Raw genomic sequence first — 23,500 nt, forward strand, 5'->3', positions numbered from 1 at the left:
ATGGGGCAATATGGGAGGAGCTGGAGGGGAGGGAGTGGGCATGGATTTGATCAAAACACCTTATATGCATGTGTGAATTTCTCAATGAATTATTTATTTAAAAAAAAAGAGATATAAAATACGCGCTAAAACAAAATTGTTTTTAGTCCAAAGAGGCAATTTTTAACACACTTTTCCAGAAATAACTTGAAGCATTTCACAAAAAATATATATACACAATGAAGTTTGAGGGGGGAAAAATAAGAATAAGAAATCAAAGAACAAATATTTGCCAACATGGGGTCAACTTTGGTGGACTAATAAAGGTTACTGTTAGCTCTGTTCTTTTTTTCTTTTTTTTGGGAAAATCCTAATGTGTTTATTGGGCTTGCCAACAGAGCATAGGGTGGGGGTTCATTTACAGAAGGGTGAGGGCCCCCCCATTGACAGCTGTGCTCGAAAGTCCACAGTCAAATATAGATCCTGTGACTTCCTGACAGCTGCACAAAATGGTAAGAGAGGTGTCTCACGGTGTTCTCGGCTTATGTATCCTTAGCCCCTCCCCGACATGCAGCTAAAGTGGACTGATTGGGTTGGAGGTGTAACCGATTCCCCCATCGACTCCTTGAGGAGCGTGGGAAGGAGGTGTGACTATAGCTTGCCTGTGTAGTGGTCAGTGATCGGAGGACACTTCCAGTTATCACTCCACCCCTTCCTCTGGCTTGTACACATTTAATTATAATATGGGTGAGTTTTTTTCTTCTTCTTTGAAGATGACACATTTTAGAGTAGTTTAGGTTTATAACAGAACTAGAGGAAGGTACAAGGATTTTTTCCCACATATGCTGTGGTCCTCAACATGCGTATCCTCTCTCATCATCAGCATCTGCACAGGAGTGGTACATTTGTTTCAAATGATGGTCCTGTGCCGCCTCATCATCATCACTCAAAGCCTGCAGCCTACATTAGTGTTCACTCTGGGAACTGTGTATCATGGGTCTCAGCAAAGCTATGTCTCACCACCCAGAACTTCCTCTGTCCTTTTCCAATTCATCCTTCTTCCCTCCTGACCCAGACCACCACTGGGTGGTCTTTGCTGTTTGTTCTTTTTTGGAGGCGGGGCATTACTCTCCAAATTGTTTAGTATACTATTTTTATAATTGGGAAACGAAAAAAGAAGGTACTTTCTTTGAATCTTCAATATTGTGGGTTGCTGAGACATCTCAACAGTTCAAGAAACTAAATAAAAACCAGAAGACTGAAGTTCTCCCTTTTCAACACATTTAGTTCTGGTTCTTTTTGAGCTGACATGGTGACAGTGACTCTGAGGGACTCTGAATTGGTACTTAGATTCGGTGAAAGACTCTCCTGCTGTCTTTATACCCACTCGTTCTGGGAAAGAATGACTAGAAGTAAGTTGTGCTAAATCTGAGCATAAAAACAGACATGACCCATGGAGGCCGTATAAATCAGAATTTAGCATGCTCTTCTGGTTCTACTTGAACAACAAGGCAAGGCTGGGATTTTCCATAGGTGGCCTGATCACAAGTGAGTCCCGGACTTGCCTCTTGCTGGCAATGGGCTCTCTGTGAAGCATCTGCCTGGTCCTAATTCTTGTTTCTGGTGAACAGGGATATCTAATTAAGCCGTCCCTTGATGGAGACCTAGCAGGAAAAGGATTTTTCTCCTTTAAATCTCCAGTTTTAAAAGAAGATTAAAAAATATGACATATCTCCTTGTGCCCCAAATCAGATAATTTCCTTTTCATGATTTAACCCTAGAGAACTAATTTTTTTCCTCCATAAGCAAGGAAAATGGTACATCATAAATCACTTCTCCGGGAATAAACTTATAGAAGTTTCTCCTTCAAACCTAGGATGATAAAGTTATTGTAAAGAAGCAGGGCAGCTCAGCAAGTCAGTTACCGTCACTACAGTCACCATTCATTCTTTCTCAAGTAGCATAGAGTGACTTGTCCCAAGTTCTTCCTTGATACCTCACTCTTCAGTCACAGAAACAAACTTCCCAGATAACCTGGGACTGTAAGGAATGAAACACAACTTCTCCCAGGTTCTTCTGACATTTAAGATACCTGAGTAAAAAAACAAAACAAAACAAAACAACAAAAAACCCGGGGTGGGATGCTTTCTTGCTGGGAGTTTAAAATCACAAAACTTTCCCTTTCTTTCCTACAAGGAGAGTATTTCATGGCAGAATACACTTATTTACTCCATATGATATGTAAGACGTATTGATGCCTTAAATTCACTTCACCAATGGGTCCTGGTAGGAGTGACTGAGCCAACACCTTTGAAGAGTCTAGGCACCAGGAAGGCCCTTCCTCTGGAGCTCTGCAGGCTGCCTTGATTTGCTGACCTCATGATCCAGATATCGTTTCCTTTCCAAACCATGCTTGGCTATCCGTCTACAGTGTTACTTTTCTTCTTTCCAGCTCTTTATTTCCTGTTCCTTTCCCCCTTTTCCCTCCCCTCTCTTTCTGTTTTGGTGGAGTTACCATGTTGCCTAGGTTGGTCTCAAACTTACTGGTTCAAGTAATCCTCCCACCTCTGCTTCCTGGGTAGTTGGAATTCCGTATGAGCCACAGCATGCAGCTTCCATAGTGAATTTAAAAACAAGCAGCTGGACATGGTGGTGCACACCTTTAATCTTAGCACTTGGGAGGCAGAGGCAGGTGGATCTCACAGATCAAGGCCAGTCTCATCTACATATCAAGTTCCAGGTTAGCTGGGACTACAGGGCGACCCTGTTTAAAAAAGCCAACCAACCAACCAAACAACCAACCAATCAAATGAAGTTGCCAGCCTTTCAGTTAAAGACTAAAAAGTCTATAATCTTTCTAGTTTCTCTTTTATTTGGGACCAGAAAATGAAAGATTGGACTAAACTGGTGTCCACTTGAAGAACCTCTTGTCCAGATCCTGGCTGGAGTCAGTTCTCTTATTCTTTCAGTGTTGGTACCCCCAATCTACCTTATCTAATATAAAGTTTCCAAATATAACAAAACTGCATTCTTTATTCTTTGTGCATATCCTAAGAGCTGAAATTCACCTGTGTGTTTCTAGAAATCTTTTCAACAAAAAGATCCTGGGTAATAAATAAGGTCTGACACTGAGTCTTTGTATTTGAAACCCCAGGAGCAAGAAGCAGAGCCCATGAGTGACTTCCCATTGGATCAGGATGCCCAGCTGGTGCATGAAGAGATGGGGACTCAAGGGGAGTCTGGCAGACATGATGAGCTAGGAACAGAGTGTTCGTCTAGAGGGGGGCTAAATAATCATTGTTAATATTATTGAACATTTATTACATGCCAGGCACTGTTCTAAGCCTTTACACACCTAACTCACTTGACTTGCATAATAATAGCTCTTATCATCATCCCATTTTACAGATGGGACAGCAAAGCACGGACATTGCTTAAACATGCCCACAGCTATCTGCTAGGTAGTATAAGGGCTGGGAACGAAGCCCAGGCATTCTGGCTGTGAGGTTCAGATTCTTAACCAACATGCTCTATTGTCTGATCCAATTTAGGTGGATAGTAACCAGGAAGTTTTTATTAGACATGAAAGTAAATGTCAAGTACCATTCTTGACCTTGTTTCTTTCAGTTTTCTTAGGAGCTCTGGCCTTGAGACCTGGGTCTGTCAATAGCACAGAGAAATAGCTTCTCATTTATACACGTGCCAGGGGAGATTCCAGTTCTGCCACAGCTCATGGGCCGGCCAATGGGCCACAGGTGTTAGCAGCACTACCAGGAACTAACCAAAATGGTGCCTTTACATGGAGCAAACCACCAGGCATCTCGAGAGAAACCACTGCTTCTTTTTTGTGCAGGAAAGACAGCAGGGGGCTTTGAGGTCTGACAAGTTTGGATTTAACCCCTAACTCACCCCAGCTTCATGTGTGAAGTGATATAAATGTGCTTAAACGGAAGCGTATCAGCAGGTATGTGGAAAACAGATCTTCAAGATCAAATTTGGCTGCCTCCCCTAGCTAACTTATTAGAAACTCCACAACTTGATCAAATGGCATGTGCATTTTTTGTTAGTCATTCAGGGCATACTCTTACACGTTTGCTCTATCCTCTCCAACCACTCACTGGTAGAGTCATCTGTGCCACAGTCCTAGAATCAGATCTTAGCATGCTGTCTCCAGCCCCCACACCTCCCAAGAAGGCTATCCCGACCCCTTGGCAGGCAGACCTGTCAAAGAAAACACTTGGTAACCTGTCCCAAGTCCTGACCTGCTCTGTTCCAGGACATGTGAGGTGAGAACCTTTACTTAGCCTCAGAATCCCACAATTATATGGAGACCAAACATCTGGCCAGGGAGTCTCTAGTCCTCCCTCAAATCTTATATTCCAAGGACTTACCAGTACCCAGAGCACAGGCCTCATCTGCTTTGGCAGCATTATCTGCACTTTGTACTTTAGAATCTAGGGAACAAAAAGAAGATTTTAGGGCCGGTCTATGACATCCAGACTCTTAGAGGGCAGTTAGAACCTTCCCATGGGATCTGGTTCATGTAGGCTGTGTTTGTGTCCCAGGTTTACTGTCAGTTTAGCTCATGGCTGAGGTAGACTGTTTCCCTCAAACTCCAGCATGACAGTGGACACGGCTTGGCTTCCTCTCACAGTCCCTGGCTAGTCCCCAAATGTGCTCTAACCATGGACTAATGCCTTCTTTGAAGGTTCTCTTCTCTCTGTCATATGTTAGTTCATGTCCCCTTTTGCCCTAATCCTACCTTCTGACCCTGAGTGTCAAATCATCCCCTCATTATTCCTCTTACTGAGGGATTCACCAGACATGGATTCCTGTGAGGGTCTAGAAAGAAATGGGTTTCTATCCCTTGGTCATCCTCCCCCCATAGGCAAGTTACTAGAGTCAGGTAACCCACTAGGAATGTGCCTGTGCCTGTGGCAAGGGGTTCCTGCTCTTCGGTGTCCTCCCACCTAGGGGAAAGCTGGTCCTTGTACCTGAGACATTGGGCTCACTACTGCTGGCCCCCTCCTTTGGGTGGTCAGGTGTCTCCTGTCTGGGCTTCTGGCTGAAGGCCAGGAAGAGGTGTGAGCTCAGTGGCTGAGGAAGGTCCACCTCCAGGTATGCCCTCATGAACAGCTTGAAGACATCATAGCTAATGGGCTGAAAAGGGTGAGAAGAGAAAAGTCAGTGAAGGGACAGAAAGTAGAAAGAAAAGGAGCCAGGAGACAGGTGGGGTGGGTGAAGGGGAAGCAAAGGAAGGGAAGGAGTTGGTGAGGGCAGGAGTGAAAAGGTCAAGGAAGAGAGTCAGCAGCACAGGGATGGGGTCGGGGAGGAGGGCACAAGACAAAAAACACTGGTGGTTGAACAGCAGGGCTCGGGAGGACATAGAACCACACTGGGTTTTTGTAATAGGCTATGATGTAGATTAAAAGTGGGCGTGATGCCCTTTCCCCCAAGACTCAGGGACCGTCATAGAAGAGGGAACTGAAAGATTTTAAGAGCCAGAGGTCAGGGTGGCCTGGAGGAAAACAGTGTCTTCTGGATATAACAGGACTGTTGTGCCCATGAACTCAGCAGTTATGGTTGCCTGCACAAGACCTGCACAAGATGGAGCCAGCCAGCACTCCAGCTGTGGAGTGGTGAGAGGTTCACAAGCCCCTACCCCTAGCTGAAGAGCTATTGGCAGTTGATGGCTTCTGGGAGAGGAGAGTCAGTTTTCTGTAAGTGTATGGCCCTTGGTAGGCTGACTACGTTCCAGTGGATGACCCTGCACCCAGGAATATACAAGCAGTGCAAACTGAACTCATCAGGTTATTAAGGAAAAAAAAGAGGACACAAAGTTGAGAGGATTTGGGAGGTGTGGGAGTGGACCTGGGAGGGATTAGTGGGCTGACTAGGGGGTTAATATGATCAAATACATTGTATGCATGAATGGAATTCTCAAAGAATTAAAAAAATATTTTATTAAAAAAGCAAAAGTGATACATAGTGATCTCTGCAGAGCTGCCTTTGTCCAGGTCCACCTGAAGGTCTTGGCTTTCTGAGCAGGGACTCAGTCAGTGCCCTGGAATCCCATTTAAGATGAAGAAGAATGAAGCAGAGTGTAGTGTGGGCAGAAAGGCTCTTGATTTCCCTCTGATTCCTGAGGATTTGGGTCTCAGAAAGTAGGAAGGACTGGGGAGGAAGGACAGGCTCCGTCCTTCAGTGCTTCCATAATTCTTATCATCTTGGGACAAATCTCGAGACGAGAAGGGATTGTATGTTCCTATTTCAGCTACGTCCCCAAACATGTCCTTGTGAAGGTTTAGGCATCAAGGGAAGAGCAGAAAGCCGAGGACAGATGCTCCAACCAAGGAACATGCCAAAAGCTAGACTGTTCCTGCTGTCGCCCTCACTGCATCCTGGCATCTGGTTGCAAGCTGCGGGTATCCATGCCAGAAAGAGTTGCTACTCTCAGCAAACACTCAACAACAATAACAACAACAGTTTGCCATGAGTCATCACGGCTTGTGCCTTCATGGCATCAGATCTTCCTAAATCACAGAGGCTTCTGAAGTCATCCGAAGAAGCGCTAGTCCAGGAGCCTCTGTGTGTGCTGGCGTCTGTGAAAAGCAGCTCCGAGAACAGAATCCCTTTTTGTAAACCTTCTTAGTGCTCTCTTGAAAATGTTGTTAGCATTTAATGTCTTGCCTGTTCTGGAGGTTCTGTAAAGCTTCCCAGAATCAGGAACTGTCTTGCATGTGTCGAGTCCAGTGTGGGCTCCAAGTCTTGGCTCTAAAATCAAGTGATCAGCACTCCATTGGAAACTCATAACCTATTACTGCTTACTGCTTAGTTCCAAGCTGTCCTATAGATCTATAGATCTCTTTTGCAGAGTGGAAAAAGTCTGATTCAGTTGGACATGGACAACTATCCATCCGTCTGTCTGTCTGCACGTCTGTCCATCCATCCATCCCTCCATCCATCCATCCATCCCTCTATTTCCAGATTATGGAAATTCAGCAAAAGACTGATTCATATTTATTGTGACAGCTTTGCATCTCTCTGTGCCCCTTCTGTGTCCAAGCCTCTACCCATTTCCTTTCTGTCCCTCTCTTTCTCCACAGGGACTATCCATCCGTCTGTCTGTCTGCACGTCTGTCCATCCATCCATCCCTCCCTCCATCCATCCATCCCTCTATTTCCAGATTATGGAAATTCAGCAAAAGACTGATTCATATTTATTGTGACAGCTTTGCATCTCTCTGTGCCCCTTCTGTGTCCAAGCCTCTACCCATTTCCTTTCTGTCCCTCTCTTTCTCCACAGTGTTGTGACCTCAGACTATCCATTTTGCATATATCCTTCTTCTTCCTACTACACAACAGCAAAATTGTTTCCTCTTGCCTTGCGAGTGTAACCCATCCATTGCCGCCCTTGCTTCCACCCTCACTGTTTCCTACTGCATCTTCTGCCATTTTCTTCTCTTTTTCCTGCAAACTTGTTCCACATCTACAACTGCAAAGATGCTAACCCTTCCTTCTTCCTTCCCTTCGGGTTTTTCCAGACAGACCACATTGGTCTTCTTTCCTCTCCTGAACCCCACCCCAGCCTTTTGTTACTAAACCCTCTTGTAGAAGTCATACCTTCAGTTGTCTCTGTTGACCTTCTCATCTTCGGTCTCTCTGTAGCATTTTGTTCTCTTTTCTTGAAATTCTATTTTCCATATTGCTATTTAGTTTGATACTTTGTGGGGGGTTTGAGACAGGGTCTCCCTGTAGCCCCAGCAGGCCTGAAACTTGCTAGGTATGTAGACCAGGCTGGCCTCAAACTCACAGAGATCCTCTTGCCTCTCTCTCCAGGCATGTGCCACCACACACTGACTTTTATTTTGATACTCTTCATTCTCTACTTTGATTTAATGAAATATTTGTTAATGGCATATTGTTCATTTATTTCAAAAAGCTCTTCTGCATTATCTTTTTGCACTATTTTAATTGATAAGTATCATTATTTAAAAATATTTTATTATTTTTATTTTATTTTATTTTATTTTTTTGGTCTTTTTGAGGCAGGGTCTCCCTGTAGTTCCAGCTGCCTGGAACTCGCTCTGTAGACCAGGCTGGCGTCGAACTCACAGAGATCTGCCTGCCTCTGCCTCCCAAGTGCTGGGATTAAAGGCGTGCACCACCACGCCCGGCTAATTATTTTTATATTATGTGTATGAATGTATTGCCTGAATGTATGTAAGTGCACCCTTGTCTTGCAATGCCTGTAGAGGTCAGAAGACAGCACCAGATCACTTGAAACTGGAGCTGTTAGCCACCATGCAGGTGCTGAGAACGGAGCCCAGGTCCTCTGCAAGAGCAGCAAGTGCTTTTATCTGCTGAGCCACCTCTCCAGCCCCTGACAAGTATTATTTTAAACTGTAGTTTTGAGTTAGCATCAAATTAAACACTATCAGAAAGAGATATTTCTGGGGGGGAAAAAAAACAAAGCCAAATGGTGATTGAACAAAGTCAGTGTGAGATGTGCCTAAAACACCAGTCTAAGTTCCCAGCAAAGTGGCTACCAAGTGTCTAGCGAGAGAAAAGCAGTTGGCTGGGTGCGGCTGGGTACATTTCTTTTGCATTTGCTTACTTTCTATTAGCATACAAAGAATTGAGTTTCATAATGGCATTTTCAAATACATTTATTTTTGCTGCCCCCCATCCCGTTTCTTCCTGGTGTGTTCCCACCCCTCTCTGCTTCCACATTCTTTCCATGACTTCCCTCCTCCCCTTCTCGACACCTCTTGCCCCCGTCACCATTTCCTATCTGGTTTCGTGGTCTATACCCACTTCCATAGCCCCTGATTTACGCATGTACAAATGTTAAAAGTTAGGGTCTACATGGCAGCGGGAACCAAGTCTGGGTCACCTCACCGAATATATTTTCTAGATACACTAATTTTCCTGCAAATTTCATAATTTCATTTTTATTTATAGCTGAATACAAGTCTACTGTGCATATATGCCATATTTTCATGATCCATTCTTTTGTTGATGGACATCTAGCTGGTTCTGTTCTCTTACTGTTGTAAATAAAGCAGCAATAAAACATGGGTGTGAAAATGTTTGTGTGGGAGGATTTGAGTGTGTGCTCAGGAGCAGGAAAACTGGCCACTCAGCTAAACCCCCAACCTCTGCTCCCAGGCATGGCATATTCTTTGAACTTCAGTTTGTCTTCAGCAGATTGTTAGTTCTGGGTCGGATCTCAAGCTCTAAACTTCTCTCAGCATCGTCCCTAGCCCTGTTGCCCTTCCTGACTGCCACGTTCACCAACGACAACAATTTAGCTTGAATTCTCAATGACTAGAAACTAGTTCTTATCCCTTCATTCTGCCACTGTTCCTGTGCAACATCTGCCACACACAGACATTTTCCATGTCCATTTATTCTGGTATGGTCACCAAAGTCTCAGACTTCAGTTTCATGTATTTTACCCAGACCAACCACTGCAGTGCCTTTTGAAGACATCCTTGCCCCCACTTCCATCTTTTTTTTTGGTCTTCCCATCTGTCTTTCTATCCTTGCCAAGTTGATTTTCCAAAGCACAACTCTGAGAAGACTGATTCTCTACTCAAAAACTTGCCATGACTTCTAATTGTCCATGGGGGAACTGAGAGCAGTTTCTGCACTCCTGTTCTCCAGTACTGTACAACATAAAATGTGTACCAAATAGAAGCAGATGGACCAAAGTAATTCAAATAGAAGGGTAAATATATGTTTATACATACATAATGTCACAGTCCAGTGAGGCATTGTAGGTACTTACATGCTGTCTGGGACCTTTGGGATTCACATCCTTCCCTGTAATCCCACTCTAGCCTAGATGTGCAGTCACTGCAAACTCTCAGACCACTTGCCATTTTCTCCTGCTATCTCTTATGTACAACTATACATCCTATCCACATAGCTTTCTTGTTCTTTCCTTACCAAGCCTCCATGAAATCCATTTGTTTCTGTAACTGCTAAAATTCCAGCTATGCTTTAAGGACCAATCCAGGTGCCACCTCCTCCAGGAAACCCAGTGGAATTTCCTGTACTTCTTTAATTTGTACTTTGGTTCCTGCTGTGTAAAAACCATATATGCTGTTTGTACTAATATAGCTGTTGGTTATGTCTTACTTCTTAGAGTCAACACTCCTGGATGATAATGGTAATGTCTTATTTCATTTTTATCTCCTCAACCTTTCAGTATTTCCTGACAGATGTTTGAATGGATGATGGCTTTCTAGTTGGTACAACTTAGAAATGGCCTGGTGTCTGGCCCCTGTCTGTCATCAATTATTGTGGGATTCATTCAGTTAAAAAATAGAGAGAGAGGGAGAGAGGAAAGGAGAAAAGGAGGGAGGGAGAAAGGGAGGAAGGGAGGGAAGGAGGGAGGGAGGGAGAAAGAGCAAGAGAGTGAGAGAGAGAAAGAGAAAGAGAGAGAAAACACTTTCTAAAAACCAGGCACAGTACTGGACAACTAACAGAGAACAGTAAAAGTTAGGTAGAGGTCTATGTCTTCCAGAGACTCTGTTTTATACATATAGCTAAAAGTATTGAAATAACTGTAATACAAAGTCAACAGTGGTGAGCACCATGGGACAGGAATTGGCACAATGCTATGAGAGCTTAGAAAGTAATTATGATGGAACTCACATTCATGACCCCATCTCCAGCATTCCCTGGAGAATGGGACGGTCCAGAATAAATACAGAAGCATAAAAAGTTCAAATCAGAAGAGCCTCAGTGAATCTGGGTTTCCTCAAGCCACTGCTCAGGACACTCAGTGACTTGTCTCAGCTCACTACTGGCAGGTAAAACCAGAAGCCAGATCTTTGAACTTGTAGTCTGTTACTGTATCTGTCACAGGTCCCTGGGCCATCATAGGTCCCACACCCTCCAAGTACCACAACTTCAGCAAGCAACTGGAATGTGATTGTCGGTCCTTTTGAAAGTGATAGCTGGTTTATAAGACAGTCCTTTATAAATCCAGACCAAAAGCAGAATAGCTGCTTAGTAAATATTCAGTACGTGACTCTGTCCGGAGGGGATGAGTATTATGCCCCAAATAGACAACCAGCCACTAGGAGACATGCTGGTAAATCCCTGAGCTCTTAGGAAATGCCACCTTCAATGAGGCACCTACATCATTCAGACCAAAGGAATTCTGTGTTCCCTCAGCAGCTGTGAATTCCATGAAGCAAACAAACAGGCAATTACTATTGCTGCAACCTATTTCAAGAGGCGTGCTAATTCTTACCTAGGTTTAGAAGGAGGAGAGGAGTTAAGAGGGCTTACCACGCAACAGGCGTAAATCAACAGCAAGAGGGAGGACAGTAACTGACAACGTTTAAAAATCTGCTCCAAGTCACAACTCAGGCAGCAGAGCTAGAACTTGGACTCAGGGATGTTTGGGGCCAGGTTCCAGGTACCAGTGAGCCATTGCCTCCTTTGCTCTGCTGCGTGTTGCCCACTCTTTAGCTGTCACAGCTGCTCTTCTCTGCAGAGGATCCCAGGTGGTGAAGGAAGGGCACATCCATCATAGCCAGATGCAGCCCTGACACTCTGCAAACTTCTCTTCCAGTCCTGGCTTCCCTAGCAACCTGCCCCTTCCCACAGCTAACTCCTTTCTCACTAAGATATTTTAGCAGCAGGAAGCCATCAAACTCAAGAGAATTGAAAGCCTTGTTTCTCCAGCCCCATGCTATGATATTACACCTACCAGAAGTCAGGCACACTGTGTGAGAGAATGAAGTCACAGTGACGGAGCTCCCCTGGGATGCAGCAGGGCCAGGCACACAAAGAGTGGCAGCCACCCCTGAGGGATGCGAAGGCGGCTCATGCTCATGACAGACAAGCTGCTCCAGCTCCTGAAAGCTCTCCTTGGCCCTAACACAGGTGGTGGCCCTGACCAAATTGTTCTCCTCCTACACATCAGCCCCCAGGCAGACAAGCAGATTACCACCCTCCACCAGCCTTTGTTCCCTGATTTTGGAGTTGGGGGTGGGAGTGTGGGGCATCGAGTTCTTTGCTGGCTCTGCCATCCTCTCTGCATGGCTTCCTCTCTGGAATGCCCTTTGAAGTGGTGCATTCTTCTTCAGTTCTGCCAACCTCCTCCAGCTTCATTCTCCCAGTGACTTGCTGGTTCCTCCAAAGCTCCTCCCAAGTGTGCAGGGAGAACACAGGCTCTGATGACTCATTCCCAGTGGCCACCAGAGAAGCCGTTGATGAATGGTTGTTGAATGAGTGACACTGTGAATAAATAAGTGGTAGCCTCTTCCCAAATTAGTTCTGTGTTCTGTCACTTTTCTTCTGTTAGCCCCCACTAAAAAAAAAAAAAAAAAAAAAAAAAAAAAAAAAAAAACAGAAAAAAGGGAGGAGAGGGCAAGGCAAGGCATTCTGGGGAAAGGAGATAGGAAAGAAGCAGTGACATGCCCTCTAAAGTGTTCACCATTCCAAAAACCGTTCTCACTTAATTCACTCTCCCACTACCTTCAAACTTTTACTTTTCTTATCTTCAGTTCACAGATGAGGGGAATAAGACTCAATGAAATATCATTCAAGGCCACATGGTGATAGCAGAGTAGAAGTTGAGCCTAAAACCATGTGACTCTAGGATCAAACTCAAACTTAACCCTGGCAGTTTTGGAAATTCCAGAAGGTAGATACTGCTTCTTCATTTTTGTCTCCTCCGCACAGCCACCTGGACACCCAGGAAATGGTAGATGCCTTGAATTTGAAAATAGGAAGAGGCCTTGTGTTCATTTATTCATTCAAACTGTATTTGTCAAATGTCTGCTGTGAGCCAGGTACTCCCCTGGGTACTGGAGACATGGCAGTGAATAACTATTCTAGCGAGAGAGACAGAGAATTAACTGAGTAAATTATTTAGTGTGATAGATGGTGAGAAGTATAAGGAAAATAAAGCAGGGGATAGGAAATGCGAAGAAAGAAGCTTCAAATTTGGGATAAAGAAGGTGATGATCACTGAGAAGGTGATTTGAGCGTAGACCTGAAGGAATGAAGAAATGAAGACTGTGGATGTGTTGGAGGAACAGCCCACAAAGAGGAAGAGTTGGTCCTGGGGTTACAGAGAATCAGAGAGCATCAAGGAGGCTCATATGGCTGTAAAGGAGTAAGGAAGGAGAGTAGCAAAACAATGAGTCTAGAAAGTAGCAGGAGAGAGTTTGCAGTGATCTAGACATTTGCCCTTAGTAGGGATTGGGGAACCATGGAAGATGGTAGCTCTAACATATGCTCTAACAGATGGCTCAGGATGTGTGTGAAGAATAGACTTCAAAGGGCAAGGGAAGAGGCAGAGAGCCCAGCGAGGAGACCACAGCAATCTGAGCAGAGTATGGTGATGAGTCAGGTCAGGAAGCTCGAAAGGCAGGAAGTGACATGTGGGGACGTTTTCAAGGTAGAAGTGGTGTAATTTTCTGCTGAACTGGATAGGGAAGTGAAAGCAAGTCAGGGATGATGACACACTTTTAGGTTAGTATTATTAACCTAGTGTTAACAGAGATGTCATTGACTGTTCGAAAGACATGTTTTCCAGGGGGGACATTAGGGACATCAGTTTAGCTTAAAGTAAGTTTGAGATTTCTATTTGATTTTCAAGTGGAAATGCCAAGTGCAGAGGAAAGAGGAAAACTTGGAGATTTTTGCTTTTCTGAAGTCAAATAAAGAAAATGGAAGAGGATTTGACCAACTGCATCTGATGCTGTTGAATAAAATCACTATGAGTCACATGGAGGCCACTGGTGTCTTCACTAGTGGTTTTACTGAAGGAATGGGAGTTACCCACTGACTGAAGGGCTTTGAAGAAAGTAGGGAGAGGAGAATTTGGAGGCAATTAGTACAAAGAAATTTTTAATAGAAGAGAAAGAATGCTATTTGTGTCAGCATCGGGAAAAAATCTAATATAGACAGGCAGACAAATGTGGAAAACAACAGAGACGGGAAGGAAGAAAGAGGAAGGCTGAGAGCTGTGCTGTTTCAGCAACACCTGTCAATAATCCAAACACAGGAGGACCCAGGCAGAGGCAGGCAGACCTCTATGAGTTCAATGCCAGCCTGGTTTACAGAGTGAGTTCCAGGCCAATCAGGGTTACATAGTGAGGCCCTGTCACAAAAACAAAAACAAAAACAAAAAACACAGGAGGAGCAGACAGTTTGCCCTCAGCTATGGAGAAAAGGTAGGCACACAGGTGGAGAAGCTCTGTGGGAGACCTTTGTTTCTCTTTTCTCAGTTGTTAATTGAGGATGAGGAAAGAAGGGGTGCAAGAGGCATGAGTAGAAAAGTATGATGAGGGATGTGGACAGACTTGGGAAATGTATGATGCCAGATAGGCGGCTCACTTGAGACTTAGGAGAACACAGGTCTAGGAGCAAGTTCTTCAAAGCAAGCCAAGACTCCAAGAGGGCAAGGCTTGAGGTGGAAGTGCTCTTACCTCATGTGGGTCATACTGCTTGAGGCTTCCACCCCCATTAAATTCAGTCAATACATCCTTTATCTTCTTTGACGAATCTGGAAAGACACAATCCACACGTAAGATACTGAATTCTCTGTCTGACCACAGTAGAATGGAGTATACTGCATTCCCAGGGCTACATGGAGAAATGTCACCCTTTCCTCCCCTGCCCTGCCATCCCTGCCTTTGCCCAGTCTTTCCTCTCTCTTGCTGTCTGAACTACTTTTTTCTTTCTTTTTTTTTTAGCTGTCCTGGAACTCACTATGTAGACCTCTAACTCTGCCTCCCAAGTGCTGGGATTAAAGGCGTGTGCCACCACGCCCGGCTCTGAACTACTTTTCTAATGCACCAATCTGATCTGATTGTGGTGCTGCTCAGAGGATTTCCACTCTCGCAGAATGAAGCCTTCCTACTTAGCTTGGGTGCAGCCCCTGGTGATCTGACTTAGCCTGATTCTTTGCTCCATTCTAGCTTCTCAGCCACATAAGGTGTTTCTAGAAATTTCTAAACATACTGTTCACTCCTTCATAGTGTTTTTATTTTATTTTATTATTTTTATTTATGTGTATGAGTGTATTGCCTGCATGTATGTGAGTGCATCCATGTCATGTAATACCCAGAGGTCAGAAGAGGGCTTCAAATTCCCCTGGAACTGGAGTTAAAGATGGTTCATAGTCGCCATATGGGTTCTGGGACTTGAACCTGGGTCCTCTGCAAGAGCAGTCAGTGCTCTTAACTGCTCAGCCATCTCTCCAGCCCCCATAGTGTTTCTTTTCTGATCTTATACTTCACTTATATTTCTGTATCCTGCATGCAGTTCAAATCCTTTGTAAAGTCTTCCTTTGGGGTAGGGTTAGTTATTTCCTCCCCCTGGCTCCCTCCCATTAAACAGGTACACACCTCTGTAGTAGCTCTTGTCATACAGTATTGTACAAAGATAGAGGAATGGTTATCACAGTCAGTAAAGTACTTGTTATGGAAGCATGAGGGCTTCAGTTCAACCCCCAGAGGCACCTGGTACCTGAAGAGCAGCACCCACAACTGACCTCTGGTCTTCGGATGCACATGCTCACAAGTGCACATGCATGTTCACCTACATGGACACAGACACACACATACATTAACAGCACACAAACAAAATCATAAGAAGGATGTTGTGTCAGACTGGAATGTGGCAAGAGCCCTCTTGGGGGCCATGGGAGGCCCCTTGGGGCAACTGAGGGAGTCTAGGGTACCTGACATGCAGTAACTATTGCTGAGTCTTTCCATATCAAACCAAGATCTGACACAAACACATTTAAAATATGTACATGAGCACACAATCATCTGAGACAGGGTGTCGTGTATCCCAGGATGGCTCCTAACTCATTATATGGCCAAGGATGACCTTGAATACCATCTCCCAAGCTTGCAAGCTTGGGTCACAATGTTAGGCTTCTGAGTAGAATTTTCAAAAAATTAAAAACTTGATGGCACTCAGGAGTTGGAGGCCAGATGATCATAAATTCAGGTCTAGTCTTGGCTGCATAGGGAGTTTAAGACAAGCCTGGATTACTTGAGATGTTGTCTAAGAATTCCCAAGAGAACAAAAAAAATCTTGAGCTGGGTGTGATACTGTACACCTGTGTGCTGGTTAGTTTTTGTAAATTTGACAGAAACTAGAGACATCTGGAGAAAGGGAACCTCAGTTGAAGGGTTTTCTCTAGCATATTGGCCTTGGCCATGTATGTGAGCCATTTTCTTAATTTCTAATTGGCACAGCCCAGTGTGGGTAGTGACATCCTTAGGCAGGTGGCCTAGGTTGTGTAAGAAAGATGACTACGAAAGCCAGAGGAAGTGAGCCAGTAAGCAGCAGTGCTTCATGGTCTCTGCTTGAGTTCCGAAATCCAGGTTCCTGCTCTGCTTGAATTCCTGCACTGGCTCCCCTCAACGATGAACTGCAACCTTTAAGCCAAATAAACTCTTTCCTCCCCAAGTTGGTTCTGATCAGTGTTTTATCATAATAGAAAAGTAACTAGTATAATCTGTAATCCCAGTGTTTGGGAAGGTGAGGCAGGAGGATCAAGAGTCCTGGGGCAATTTGGGCTACACGGAGAGACCCTGTTTCAAAAAACCCCAAAGCAAACAAAACAATAAAGTCAGTATCAGAGGTTATAGATAGTGGGCTGGCACCAGACTATGAAGCTCTGTCCTTGGTGCTGAAACATCAACTTACACAGGGCAAGGTGGCTTCTTTCAGTTCTAGGATTCTGACAGCTCTGCCTCCCAGTCCCCCCTTTTTTTTTCTGAGTTGATAGAGAGAATTGAGCAATTCATCCTGACACAAAAAACCTCAATTATGCCTTACAATTAACCTGGATGATTTGATATTCTTATGGTAGTTCTATCATATTTCTGACAGCCAGAACTTTCCTCTGAGAGTTGAGTCTCTCTGAACTCTGCGTTTCCCCCTCAGTGATCCTTATATGTGACATTTATATTGGAAGGAGAAAAGGAAGTATGGTATTTGGGAAGCTTGGGGGCTTAAAATTTTCTGCTTTCTAAAGAAAATAATTCAGAAACTACCAGGAATACCACTGATTGCTTCTTTGAAAAAAAAATAAAAGGAATCAATAACTGTCATAAAACCTCTCATGAGTACATGTGTGGTTCAATATGGCAGGCAGGCCTCAAAGAAAATCAGGGTTTCTATGACCTGTACTTCCCCTGTCTCTGGGTACTGTGGGTAATTAAAACCTTCTCAAACTCTATTTTTGTTTCTACTTAAATATCTGCGCAAAGAGTAATATCCTTAAATGCTTACACAGTGCTCTTTGCTTTTTGGACACTTTGTTAGGAGGGTTATGGGCTCACAGGCCTAGGTAAATGAGATTGACTCAAGGGCTGGGCTGTTCTCCATCATTTTGCTGAGCTGGATTCCATCAGGCAGAAACTGTAATCATTGCAGGATTGAGGCATTTTGAAATGTTACAGGAAAATGCTGCTGCTGCCTAAAAATGGAAGTTTCTTTCTGAAACTCAAAACAGACGTTGAAAAACTAAGAGCTCAGTGAGATTCAGGCAGATGCCAACAATTTGGGTTGCTTCCATTCAGCTAAGATGTTGCAACATACTATTAATATACTAGTGAGGAAAGGGATTGAACAACTGTGATAATGTGAGCTGTCTCTTATTGAGTATATTTACCTCTGGACTCTCAGAAACTCTCCCTTAATAATCCACACAGATTTGGTAATATTTTCTTCAATCTATAAATGATGAAGCTGGAATTCAAAAAAATTAGGTGATTTTCCCAAGAGCCAGGGTGTTAAGGTCTGGTCTGTCTGAAAGTCTGTGTCTTTTCCCTTAAGCGCTATTCACTACTGCTTACTGAATATTGGTAGCACAAGGAAGTGTGATCACTGTTGTGGTAATGATTGCACTCACCCAACAGCAAGGGGGTAAGACTTAAATTATGATGAGCCTGGGGTCCGGGTGGAGGTTGGTTTTGTGTTACACTGGAACTGTATCACTTGAGTTGGAGCACAATAAGTAAGATTTTTGAAATGAGTTATTTATTTATTTTATTTGTATGTGTGTGTCTGAGTGTATGTATGTGCACCACATGCATGTAGGTGCCTGGGAGGCGAGAAGAGAGCATCAGATCCCCTGGAACTGGAGTTACAGGTGATTATGAATCACCATATGAGTGCTGACAATGGAATTCAAGTCCTCTGCAAGAACAGTAAGTACTCTTTTTTCCCTATTTATTAATTTATTAATTTATTATTTATTTATTTGCTCATTTATTTATTTTAGTATTTTTGAAGCAGGGTCTCCCTATAGCCCCACCTGATCTGGAGTTCACTATTGTAGACCAGGCTAACCTTGAACTTACAGAGATCCGCCTGCTTCTGCCTCCCAAGTGCTGGGACTACAGGGGTGTGCCACCATGCCCAATAGCAGTGAGCATTCTTAACTGCAGAGCCATCTATCCAGTCCCCACAAGTAAGGTTTTAAAAGGCAGACATGAAGTTGAAGGACTATTCCCAAAGTGGACAGAGTAGGTTAAGGTTCAGGGGTGGGCAACACAGAACCTTTAGAAAAAGTTAGAACCAGAAAGTAGCTTGGGGTCAAACTTATGAGCATCTTGAACGCCAATTCAAAGTCACTGATTTGAAATTCTTAAAGCTCTTTTGACTGGTGGACTAGCAAATCAGGGCTTTGTTTTCTAAAGGCCACTCTTGAGACAGGTTGGAAAAGTGCTGAGAACTAGGACAGAGCTCAGTTAACCTCACATGTAGAGCCTAATTATCCTACAAGCAGTTATATTACCTAGGGGAAAAATCCTATATTTTATAATCTATTTTAATGATGTCTTTTCAGCTCAGTCAAAGTAGCCAGATTTAAACAATGCAAATTTGAGAAGCGGGTACCCTGGTTTGGCTTTTGCAAGAGTATTGTAAAATCAGCATTTTAATTGGGAACCAAAGGTTGATTTTAATAGATTCCACACTCTTTTGATATTGTTACAGTTGAGAAATTTCCAAGTTTACCTCAACAGACATCCTTTGATCCCAAAGACTGTAGTTCCCAAATCCTGCTGTATATTTAAATGTGGGCTCACATTTCACATTTAACAAGATCTTAAAAATAAAAATTGGAGTTTTGTTTAAGATACTTGATCGATAGCTTAAAATGAAATAAAAATAACCCCCTCAGCAATCCAAGGTATTTCTGACTAGTTTCCCATGCAGAGCATTCTCTCAGCACAAATACTTCAACTTGTCCTATGGGTTTTTATAGACTTACGACAACCACACTTTTTAAAAAGAGAAAGAAACCTAATCTTCATCACTATTATGAGATATAAAATGTATTTATCAAATCTGTAATCATTATGCCAAAAAACTGAATTACTGTAATATTTTTTATATTGTTAAAACTGTAACTAAATGTGAGGAACATTGCCTTCTCTTGATGTCTTTTGATGCTTCATGGAAGTTTTATTCTCAGGAGATTCCTGGGCTAGGTTTCTCTTTCCATTGGGAATAAGTGATTATAGTGAGAGATAACTTTGGAATAACTGTTCATTTCATTTCATGCAGCATTGTAGACCTGATAGTGTAACCTCAGTACTCCATCAAATCCTGCATCATAACACCACCACAGTCTCAAAAGATGTCAAATTGCATTTCTGAGTGTACAAAATAGGTCCATGTCTATCATTCTTGGTAACAATTCCCATTCATGAAAGTTTATTACATACTATGCACTGTCTTAGTAATTTAACATGTTACTAAAACCTTCAGAACTACCTTCTAATGTAATAATTATCCCTATTATAGGGAAGAAATAATTATCTCTATTTTAGAGAAAAGGAGGCAGAATTTATTAAACTTAAGTGATTCTTTCAAGGCATACAACTAGTGAATGAGTACCTTTTACTTTTAATATAGTTGAATAATTATGATACAGCTTCTAGATTCATTTGATATATGAACATTGGTAAATCAGGAGATATGCCTGTTTCCCCATGACAGTGCCTCTGAATTTTGGCTGCATGTAGGAATCAAAAGGGAAACTCCTACATATATAGGAGCCTGGTCTCAAGACCTAATATTTATTGGAAAATGCAGGAAATAGTATATTGAAGCTTCCTGATGGATTCAGACAGTCATGTTGAGGATCATTGTTCAATCATGTGATTTTATTCTTATAAATGACTACTTATAAATCAAAACGACTTTTGTTAATTATTGCAAGAATATCTATAGCTCTGGTAATCTAAAATTACTATGTGACAATTTCCATAGGTCTAGTGGCTAACACCAAAGAACTCCACTCAACAGGTTAACTTATTCAGCTACTTGTCAAAGATGGGATAGGCTTTGTATAAACTCAGACTGACTGAACCATCAGCAGACAGATCTGCTCCAAGTCAGGTGTTCAGAAGGCTGTCCTCTGTGATCAAAACACCAGTTTTAACAACTTCCCTAAGAAATTTTCAATAAATAATTAACCCCTAAAATTTATGTGCCAAGAACCCTGGAACTGAAACCAAACATCTGTTCCCAGTATTTAAGATAAGTCAACACCTATTTATAAGGAAAAACGTTGGCTTTGCTTACAGATTTGCTACCACATGGGTGTGGGACAGGGATGCCGTCTGTGTGAAGAAGTAAAGCAATTAGAGATTAGTGTTCCTAGCAGAACATCAACTTCACCTCCTGTACTAGAAGCCAAAAATTTATAGACAGTTTTTAGTTATGAACACTACTGAAGCATTGCACCATCAAATTGTCAAACTTTGGAAGTGACCATGAATCAACACTTTCAAAAGTGAATCTGAAAACACACAGATGAAAATGAAATTCTAAGGTGCCAAACTCTCCATCCCTCAAAGTTCTCTGGGAGTTTCTTGAATTGTAGTGAGTACAAGAATTGCCTTGGCTTTGATGAAAGTAGATTCTGACTCCATAGATCTGGGCCAACGCTCAAGAATCTGCATTCTGAATAAGGTTCCTAGATGATACCAACAATATAGGCATTCTGGTCATGTAGGATGACCTCATTTTGGATGAGCAAGCCTCAATAAATGTTCCTGTTGGTATAGACTAACACTTTAGGCTCATCTCTCACAATCTAGAAAAGACCATGAAGCTGAGACTAGAAAGATGCATTTCAAAGATTAGAATGACCATAGATGATCCTTAATTCAGGAGTGGTGACGGTGGTATGACACCAAGAGATGGGAGAGGGGAAGTTGGCACATGGGCAAAAAAACAAAAGATTTTCCTTACTCAAAGACTGGAATAATGAATAAAATTTGCAAATTCCTCCAAGGAGCCAAGAACACTTGGGGATGTAAAAGAACAGCAACAACCAGAGCAGTGCTTTCTGAAGGTCCTAGAAGAAAGGAGGATGATGTTAAGAAAGAAACGCCAGGTCTAAGAGCCCTGCATAGACCAGCCTGCCTCTTCAGCGAGGAGGAAGGAAACATGTAGAGAGGCCCAGCGTCATGCCCTGGCTCACTTTCAGACATGCATTCTCCCAACCACACCTCCTTTCCTACTCACTGTTTATGTCCAGCACGTAGCCCATTGATGGACACGAAACAGGTGTTTGACAAGGCTTACTGAAGAAACAAGGAGTAGAAAAACAATTTGTTGGCTGGTCATGTCTGTTCCATGTGTCATACATTCTAGAGGAGAAGGGTAGGCCAGTGGTTCTCATACTTGGTTACATACTGGAGTTATGTGGAGTGCTTTAGAAGTCATGGATGTCTGGGTCCGATACCTGCAGATTGTGATTAAATGGCCCAAGGTGTAGGAAGAGCACTAGGAATAGTCAAAGCCTTCTATCATGCTGAACACTTGTGTGGAGCCTGCAGAAATGACTGCCTGGCTACAGATACAACATATAATCTAAGAGGAAAAGACTTTACAGTGAAGTAAGGGGAGTTTTGGCTGATGTATGAAAACCCTTTTGAGGATGCTAAACTTTTTTGATGCATCATAAATGATCTGGAATGACTGGTATGGCTCATTTGGTGTAAGTAAATTTCCATTGCTAGCAAAATTTCCCACCTTTTCTCCAAGTAGCTTGGCCTTTCAGCCATATTTCAAGTGAAGGTGGAGAAATAGGGCAGACAGTCTCTATATTCTTGCAATCCAAACTATGGTCCCTGGAGTGTCACCATTTCTTAGAAGCCTGTGAGAAATGCACTGCTTGGGCCTACTGGTTGAGAATCTGCACCTGAACACCTGTCTGGAAGAATCACACGAATGCGAAACTCTGAGGGCTATGTTCCATAGAGAGTTTACCCTAAGCATATATTCTGTGACTCGATATAGGGAGAGCCCTAGTCATCACTGAAGGAAAAGAGGCCAGCTGAGTTCAAAGAGACGTGGGTGAGAAAAAGTCATGGTTCATCCTTCAAAGTTGGAAGCAACTAGATAGGCACTTCTGTGGGGCAGGACCGCATGAGATTTGATTAGTCATGCCTGGATGGCCAGCAAGCTTTCAGTAGTGCTCACTTAGAGCTTTGTGTTGTTCTACAACTTGTGTCTAAACATTTTCTCTGAATCCCCTAGTAATACTGAATGCTTGAATTGAACTGAGTCTACAGCTTAAAGTTATAAACTTCACTTCGGTCTAATCCTAAGAAAATACATTTCCTAATGGCACAATGTGTTGGTTCACTGTCTTGAAATGTATGTAAAGCTTTTGTTTTAATTTAGTTCATCTCTTGACTGTCTGATATCTATCATATCTACCATCTACCCATCTATTAGTTCATATATTGGGTTGATCGTTCCACTGCAGTGGACACCTTTTATTTCTTGAAACTTAATTGAAACAAATGGAACTTGAGTTAGGTTTATTTGCTTATTTTTCTTTGTTTGTTTTATCCAGACAGGGTTTTGTACCTCAGCCTAGCCTGGAACTGGCTATGTAGCCCAAACTGACTTCCATCTTGCAATCTTCCTGCCTCCATTTCCTGAGTGCTAGGGTTACAGTTTGTTTTTATTTTATGATAAAATTTCTCAGCCGAGCGTGGTGGTGCATACCTTTAATCCCAGCACTTGGGAGGCAGAGGCAGGCAGATCTCTGTGCGTTCAAGGCCAGCCTGGTTTACATAGTGAGTTCCAGGACAGCTGGTACTACAGGGAGACCCTATCTCAAAAAGACCAAAAAAAAAAAAAAAAAAAAAAAAAAAAAAAGTTTCTCAACGTTACATTAGCTTTCTGATAAACACGACTGCTGTTCATTCACAATAATCTTACTGTCAACTATACCTATGTGTGATTACATGTATGTACTTAAAATAAATCTACATATCTCCAAGAGCAGTTTTCGGATGACTTCTCCCTCCAGAAGGCCTCCAGAGAAGGTGAGAGTTTATGTAACACAAATGGAACGCACCTCCTCCCTAACCCCACTAGAGAAAGATCTGGTTCCCAGGCTGTGCCCTTCATCATTTTGCTATTGTGAAACTCCTGTTTATGTGGTTATGGAAGAGTGGTTGCTATGGCAATGGGATCTGACTGAATACCA

General features: G+C 42.9%; 1 protein-coding gene across 7 annotated transcripts in view; it reads right to left on the reverse strand.

Annotated features, from left to right (window-relative positions):
* Dgkg (diacylglycerol kinase gamma) overlaps positions 1 to 23,500 on the reverse strand; it is a 216,667-nt gene that overhangs the window by 145,738 nt on the left and 47,429 nt on the right. For all 7 annotated transcript variants that reach the window (XM_008823628.1, XM_008823627.1, XM_008823625.1 and 4 more), the window contains 3 exons: positions 14,442 to 14,518; positions 4,974 to 5,139; positions 4,371 to 4,433 (listed from right to left, as the gene is read on the reverse strand). In XM_008823628.1, coding sequence (XP_008821850.1) covers positions 4,371 to 4,433; positions 4,974 to 5,109 — 199 coding nt within the window. In that variant the 5' untranslated portion in view covers positions 5,110 to 5,139; positions 14,442 to 14,518. The remainder of the gene's footprint in view (positions 1 to 4,370; positions 4,434 to 4,973; positions 5,140 to 14,441; positions 14,519 to 23,500) is intronic.

This window comes from Nannospalax galili, unplaced genomic scaffold (assembly GCF_000622305.1).
Source record: "Nannospalax galili isolate Female #2095 unplaced genomic scaffold, S.galili_v1.0 scaffold1349, whole genome shotgun sequence".
Classification (NCBI taxonomy): domain Eukaryota; kingdom Metazoa; phylum Chordata; class Mammalia; order Rodentia; family Spalacidae; genus Nannospalax; species Nannospalax galili.